We start from the raw sequence: 8,110 nt of genomic DNA on the forward strand, positions 1-8,110 counted from the left end.
GTCTCCCCTAGTGACTGGCTGAAGAGCACATCAATTTCTACAGACCTCTGATGTCAGGTTATTATAGATCTGAATCCAGACAGTAGGAGCTTCTCCATCTTGCTCACTCAGTATCTAGCAGAATGTGGCACACAGTAGATACTTCACTGTGTGTTGATCAAGTGAATTATTAGGGTGTGGCTAAGAGGGAGACTAGGCTAGAGGTGTAACATGTGGATTCTGGACTCAGACTGTCTGCGTTTGAATACTAATTTCCCTACTAACTAGTTAGGTGCCCTGAAACAGGTCACTCAACCTCTCTGAGCCTAAGTTTTCCTATCTGTACAATAGAGGAAATAATAGAGCCTGTCATGGCAAGTACTCAATAATGTTAGCTATTACTAAAGGAAAAAATAGCAAGTGCAGATATTAAGTGGCCCATCAGTCAGTCAGACCTAAAAAGTTGTTTGTAAGCACAAACCACAGTACAGCTCAACCTCATCCCTGTTCCCTGCCTCAAAGCCATAGACAGGAACTCCAGAAGTTGAGAGAGGCTGTGCCTTCGGAGTGGCAGACTAGCAAAAGATGGAAAGGGCAACCCTAGCCGGGTGGCTCAGTTGGTTGGAGCGTTGTTCTACACATCAAAAAAGGTTGCATGTTCAAATCCTGGTCAAGGCACATACCTAGGTTGTGGGTTCAGTCCCAGATTGGGACATGACATGTATGAGAGGCAACTGATCAATGTTTTCTCTTCTCTTCTCTTCTCTTCTCTTCTCTTCTCTTCTCTTCTCTTCTCTTCTCTTCTCTTTTTCTTCTCTTTCTTCTTCTTCTTCTCCTTCTCCTTCTCCTTCTTCTCTCTCTCTCTCCTCTCTCTCTCTCTCTCTCTCTCTCTCTCTCTCTCTCTCTCTCTCTCTCTCTCTCTCTCTCATCAATAAGTATATTCTCTAATGAGGATTTTTTTTTAAGATGGAAAGGGTAGGACCAGCCTGGTGGAGCCTACCGCACAGTGGGGGTAGCCGCTCTTCACGGGATGATTACTTCAAAGACCTAGAATACTGTCCCCAGTCCTCAAACTGCCTGACTCTCTTCACTCTGATTCAACCGCTGAAGCTCCGAAGCATCCTCACCATATACTGCCAGCAGGAAGGCTGGGCTCTGCTGCCACTCTGGGCTTCCTCTTCGGGAGCGTCACCCTCCTTCCCACCATGGGGAGCCCTGTGTGTCAGAGACTGGCCCCCCATGCTGGGATGACTCAAGGCAAAACACACCTTTTCTATCATAAAACTTAAATGTCAGTTTTCCCATCTGAAAACTAATACTTCAGGGGCCACTTAACTTGCTTTGGCAGTAGTTGCATCAACTGTTTTGAAATAATGTTTTAATGAGAATAAGCATTAATCAGAAAGTGAGACACCTAGTTATGATATAGCTTGGGAGCTATCATCTGCCAGCTTTCCCCAGGCACACCATTTTCGGTGGATGAGCCACAGAGTGAACAGGGGGCATGGGAACAATCTTGAGAAACTGCACAGGAGACCACAGAAAAGAATCTGTACTTTGCAATAATTAAACCTCAGCTCAAGAATGTCAAGCATCCCCAAACTAATGGAAAGTCAAAAGTATAATTAGATTGTAATTGTAAATTTGCCTTCCAGAGGAAGGGCAGCCCCAATTCCCAATCAGTGAAGGGGGAAAGGCCTCACTTTGTTTTCATTTCCCTTCGGAAAACATGCATCTTCCCATGTTAAATGCAGTCAGCCCTTACACTTGTTTGCTTATCCCAATTAAGGACAAGAAATCTTAAAGAGACACTGGGAAAGGAGGAAGGTTGGGGAACTGGGTGAAAAGGTAAAGGGATTCAGCATTACAAATTGGTAGTTACAGAATAGTCATGGGGATGTAAAGTGCAGCATAGAGAGTATAGTTAATAATCTACATATATAAAAAGCCAGCAACTGGAATGCCTTAACAACTGGAACGACCCGCTGCGGCAGGCCAAACTCCCACGGTCTCTCCCCCCCAGCCGGCCCCACCCCTGATCGCCCCCCCTCACCCCAATAGGGGGTGGAGGCGGCCGGCCAACCTCCTGCAGCCCCTCCCCCCTGCCCAGCCCTACCCAGGATTGCCCTCCCCCACCCCAATCAGGGGCAGTGCCAGTTGGCCAACTGCCCACAGCCCCTTCCCCCAGCCAGCTCAGACCCCGATTGGCCTCCCCGCTCCAATCAGGGGCAGGCCGGCCAGCCAACCACTCATGGCCCCTCCCCGAGGCCGCTGCCCCCCCCCCCCCCCCCCCCCATCAGCCACGCCAACCCCATTTGGGGGCAGGGCCAGCTGGCCCACTGCCCACAGCCCCTCCCCACAGCTGGCCCCACCCCCAATCAGCCCCCACCACCCTGATGGGCCCACGGTCCCTCTCCCCATCCAGCTCTGTCCTCAATCACCCCCCACACACACACACCAATAGGGGTTGGGGCTGGCGGGCCAACCTCCCACGGCCCCTCCACCAGCCACTGACCCCCGATCGGCCCCCCTTACCCCATTCAGGGATGGGGCCAGCTGGCCTATGGCCCACAGCCCTTCCCTATAGCTGGCCCCTCCCCCAGTCGCCCCCCATCCCAATCAGGGGTGGGGCCTGCTGGCCAATCACCTGCGGCCCCTCCCCTCAGCCAGCCTGATCAGGCCTCAATCCGGGCAGGCCAACCTCTCACCGTCTCCTCCTCCTCCCAACAGGCCTGGCCCCAATCTGCCCCAATTGGGGCCAGTCTGGGGTGGGGGGGGGGGGGGGACCCCACCTGTGCATGAATTCGTGCACTGGGCCTCTAGTACTGTAACAACTATGTATGGTGCCAGGTAGGTATTGGAAATATCGGGGGTGGGGGGTCACTTTGTAAAGTATATGATGGCCTAACCTCTATGCTGTACACCTGAAACTAATACCGAATAATACTGAACATAAACTGAAATTTAGAAAAAAAAAATTTAAGAGACACTAGAAAAGCAAGGAGTCCCAAAACACAACAGGAAGTAGAAGTCTACTGCTTACTAGTGCATTTTAAAAGTATTATTGCCAAATAGTATTTCAGAAATTTTTGTACAAAAAGCACAAAAATAAGCAGCTGAACACTGTGTTTTGATGGCGCCAACCTCCTCCCTGTGTTAAATTATGACAGTGTTTTGGACTTCTGTGATCCCATGTGCTGGTGGTTGTTTTCAGCCGTCTCTTAGGCAACAAGTGCTGCTGCATTGAAACTCACCAACATTCCCAACTTTCAGAACCAAAAATGTAATTTGGTAATGACACACCTAACTCTAGAGGAGTCAGATTCCTTCTTAAAAAAATGTGAATATTTATCCAAAACTATGAGATTTATGGTACAGTACAGCTAATTGAAAATAAAATTGGAAGCAAATTAAAACCAACTACATGTTTTAATCAGCTTGGAAGACTTCAAGTATTGCAGCAACGGGGTAAGTAATTTTCTTCTGGAAAATATATAATGATGTCATTATTTTGGTACTTGTGACTCCAGGGATGGAGGAAAGAGAACTGAGACAAATATTTGCTGAATGCAATGGATAGGTGATGCTGTGGCTCATAGCAGATAGGGAATTACATTCCAGAAGCCTGGGTTACTACAAAGGCCATGTCTAAGGTCTAAACATCAGAATTATAAAGTCAAATAGGTACCTTAAAAGAGCATCTGGTACACACAAGAGCTAGATTTTTGCCTTGGAAATAAACTTCCATCATTTCTAAGGTGTCCACTAATTTTCTATTTGGCTAAAGAATGTTTTCACGTAACACTTTAAGAATTTACAAGGCTTGTCATTGACACCTGGCATTTAGGAACATCAAAGTCGAAGGAAACACTGCCTTTCTGGAGCATAATGAGTTAATACCTATGCGACATTAATCACAAAACCAAGGACATTTTCGGGTTGTTTACCTATGGCAAACTGTCAAAATAATTCCACTTGGTAAAGGCGGCTTTCCCTTTTAGCTAGAAAGGCGCTCTGTGCTTGGCTTCAGAGGGCTTGTGTCCGATTTCTTGGCTCCCCCCCTTCCTGGCTGCGGCACCACCGTGGGGTTACTTGGCCGTTTAGTTATCGGAGATTCTCGCCTGGCCTATCTGGTGTCCTACATCTTCCCAAGCAATACAGGGAGACTGGCGAAGGTTGTCTTTGGATGCCTACTACCATCCTTCTCAATGCCAGTTCTTATTTCTTCCGGACTCAGTTTCCACATCTAAAATGGAAGGGCTAAAATACCCACCTCATGGGGTCGCTGGGAGGACTGACTGACAGAGTGCTTATAGAGGGTATCATACACTTAGTAGGTACTAAAAAATACACCATTACTGTCCCCTCTACTCCCCACCTCAACAAACAGACGAGTGAATGAAAACTATATGGCAACAGTCGGTAAGCAAAACTCTTACATAACACTTAATTTTTAAAGAGGGTTTAAAGTGGCAAGTTTAGCTGAAACCGGTTTGGCTCAGTGGATAGAGCGTTGGTCTGCGGACTGAAAGGTCCCGGGTTCGATTCTGGTCAAGGGCATGTACATTGGTTGCGGGCACATCCCTGGTCAATGTTTCTAGCTCTCTATCCCTCTCCCTTCCTCTCTGTAAAAAGTCAATAAAACATATTTAAAAAAATAAAATAAAGTGGCAAGTCTAACTAGGGATTCATCAGTCCCTGACTCCCCCTCCCCCTCCCCCACTGAGGCAGTGCCCAGACCACAGGGGGTCAGCAAGAGCCTCCTCCTGGGAGGTCTGCAAGCTGATCCAGAAGGCAGGGTCACTACCACACAGACGCGTTCAGCGTGTTTAGGTGTTTTCTATTACAGACTGGAAATGACAATGGAAAGTGCCCCACGTGCAAAAAGCCATTACCCAGTCGAAAGCACAGCCTTCGGGATTTAAGAGTCCGCCTGGGAGCCGACGGAGCGAGTTGGCTAGTTGATCTTTCCCAAGAATTCAAAAACGACTGGCTTCGGGGACCAGCAACGAGAAGACTCAACTTCTGGCTAAAAGGAGGGTAACGGAGCCCCAGGGTAACTTTCAGCCGCGGGTACTCCTTCCTCTCTGGAAGGATCCTCTCACCCGGGCTAGCGAAGGAGACTGGGTGTGTTTCCTAACATGTAAATGCGAGGAGGGAGACTGAGATGGGGAGAGGAAGAACACAAACCGCGTTCTGCAATTCTGTAGCGTGAGGGTTGCATCAAGTTGTAGCATCATCTTCTGTGTCTCTTCGCCTCCGGAGGGCCACGCTTCACCTGGCGCGCAGCGGCCCCCGCCCCGCCCCGCCCCTTCCCGGGGTCCCCTGATTTGGAGACGTACCGCCCCAGAAGGAGAGGTAACTGGTAGGACACACGGCTCTGCAGTGTTGAGCAAGAACCGCCTTTTCAGAGACACTTAGAGCCAAAAGTTACCCTTTGGGAGCGTGTGGGGCTCCCTGGGCACCTCCCCCAGACAGCGATCGCATCGCGTGGCCGCGGGTGGCCGGACACTCGGTCCCCGCGGGTCCGACGGCGCGTCGCACCCGGCCCCCGCACCCCGGCCCAGCCCACGCAGGGGCTGACGCGTGTGACCCCAGCACAAAACCAGGAAATCGGGTCTCGTGCATACCCCACGCCGGCCTGGCCCCAAGGGACTGACTCCCTTTGGTGCCTCCGTGGTAATTGTGTATCTCCCCACACAAACCAGGGCCCTGCGGACAAATCTTGCTTCTTCGGCACTGGAGGGTGCTCGGCCAAGCCCTTCCCCCTGGAGACCCTGTTTAAAGGTCCATCGCATCTGACGCCCCCCAAACCGGCCTGCAGTGGACACCGCCCAGGGGACGGTGAACGGGATGGTGCGTGTCACCCCTGAACACACGTGGGCGCACCAACGCCACACGCGGGCGGGCACGGGGGGAGGGACGCGGCATGACTGAGGGCAGTGATTTTCCAGGCAGCGGGTCTGGTGGAGAAAGATGCCAAACGCACGTCCCGAGCCAGCTGAACTCCGCGGGCACCTAATCACTGCCAGATGTGGGGAGGGCGCCCCAAGAACATCCCCGGGCCTCGGAGGAAACCCCCGGCCCGGCGCACACCGACCGACTTGTAGGATGGAGAGGCGGCAGCACCCGGGGAGGACAGCGGACCCCGGGGTTAGTGGGGAGCGCCGCCGAGCCGAAAGCGGACTCGAGAGAAGGAGGATGCCTCCCACTCTCCTCGGCATCTTTTTTCAATTAAAAAAAGTTGGGAACTGGAATCCGTAAACAACGACTTAGGGCTTCAGACTAATTCGAAGAGACACGATGGGACGGGGACTACTGGTACGCTTCCAAGCCCCAACCCGGAGGTCGAGGCGCCCCGAGTGTGCACGCAGGGACCCGGCGCCCGCTCCTCTCCCGCCCCCGACGCCGAGAGAAGTTCGTGCCGGGACGCGCCGTCACCCCTTCCAGCGCGATCCGAAGCCCGCCCCGCCTCGCCGCCGCCGCCGCCGCCGCCCTACCTTTCATGGTGACGGAGGAGACGCACCGCCAGCCTGGGAGCTCCGCGCGGCCGAGGAAGTTCGCGCTGAGCAGCGGTCACTGCGCGCCCATGGCAGCCGCGCCGCGCGTCGGCCGTCTGCGCTCGAGCCCTCCCCCCGCGCCGCCGGCCCGCGCTCCCTGCTCGGCGCTCTGTGCCGCGGGGCCGCCGCGCGCGCCGCTCACCCCGGGCGGGAGGCGCCGCGCCCGCCAGCGCCCCTCCCCCTGGCCCGCCGGGGCGCGCCGGCCCCCGCGCCCGCGCCCCTCTCGCGCCCTCCCGCGCCCGCCCCGCCCTCGCGCCTGCCTTCGCTCCTGCCCAGTCACTTTCTCGCCTAAGCCTCTCCTCGCCCGCGCTCTCCCGGGTTCTTTTTCCCGTTGGACCAGCGGCGGGACGAAGTCTCCTGGGCCGTCTAGTGTCCCCCCCTCGGCGTGCGTGGAAGGCGATGCTTCTGAGCTTATCTCTGGACCCCAGGCTACCCAGGACGTGGAGAGAGTTGGGGAGCGGCAGCGGCACGCGGGTGGCAGGATGTGGTGGTTCCCAAGGTTGTTCCCAAATGGCTCGGGGGCAGGGAGGGTGAAACTGGGGGGAAAGGTCCCCAGGGTTCAAAGTTCCAGGCCGCTTGCTGACACCGAAGGAAACAGGGCAGCTGCGGAGGAGCGTGCCCGCTGTCACCCGGGCAGGGCCGTCCCTGAACCCGAAGGCACCTTTAAACGCGGGTCCTGCAGAACTCGGAGCGGAATTACAACTCTGGAACCTTCCAGGAGAGAGGCAGAGGCAGAGACCAACAAACGCACCACACTCCCCTTGGTTGGAAAAGTCATCCTTACTCCCACCGGGCGACCCTGTTTAACTAGGAAAGGGATCCGGCTTCATAGCAAATGCCTTTCATTGTGGCCCATCGTGTTATCTTTTCTTTTAGGACCCCCCCCTCCCCCCATGCAGACCCATTGCTTTATTGCTTTCAAACATAAACGAAGTGGTGAGTGGAGCTGTGAGGAGGGAGGTGCAGAGGAACTTCCTTCAACAACTATGAAATCAATGAAAGGTTACCAGGTACTAGTAACTTCACGAAAAGCACTACAATTCTGGCTACAGTTTTTCAGATTTCCTCTCCTAAGGACTTGGTAACGCGGTGTAACCAACCCATTGATTCATTTCTAAACAGGAAACTCTTTGCTCTAGTAAAAGGCAGTGCCCAGAAATGAATACATTCTAAAATATTTCACAGACTGTCCATTCCAGAAGCTCTCTCTTTTGAACATTAGGGGAAAACGTGTACACGACTGGCAAAGAAAAATACAAAAACTGGCACTTTTTTTTTTTTCTTTTCACGTTAGCGATTGATGAACCCACAGGGCCCGGAAGGTTCTTCAGAGACTTGCTCCAGCTCTCCCTAAGATCCCTGCCTTGCCTTGCATAGTCCCCGAGGGAGCCCAGCATATGGATCCTCAGCCCAGAGTTTACTAACCAATATGAGGATGGAGTAAGTCCATCAGTTTCTTTGAAAAGTGGAGAGAATTTTGGTTCCAGTATTTGAATAGAAAAAAAAAATCATTTAAAAAATATAAATTATACATCTGACACCAAAAACACAGCCAACAAAAGGAAAAAATA

General features: G+C 52.8%; 1 protein-coding gene across 1 annotated transcript in view; it reads right to left on the minus strand.

Annotated features, from left to right (window-relative positions):
• COLEC12 (collectin subfamily member 12) overlaps window positions 1–6,661 on the minus strand; it is a 178,643-nt gene extending 171,982 nt beyond the window's left edge. The window contains exon 1 of the mRNA XM_008160145.3: window positions 6,480–6,661. Within this exon, the coding sequence (XP_008158367.1) occupies window positions 6,480–6,486 (7 nt within the window). The 5' untranslated portion in view covers window positions 6,487–6,661. The remainder of the gene's footprint in view (window positions 1–6,479) is intronic.
• Between the last annotated feature and the right edge of the window lie 1,449 nt (window positions 6,662–8,110).

This window comes from Eptesicus fuscus, chromosome 12, assembly GCF_027574615.1.
Source record: "Eptesicus fuscus isolate TK198812 chromosome 12, DD_ASM_mEF_20220401, whole genome shotgun sequence".
Lineage (NCBI taxonomy): Eukaryota > Metazoa > Chordata > Mammalia > Chiroptera > Vespertilionidae > Eptesicus > Eptesicus fuscus.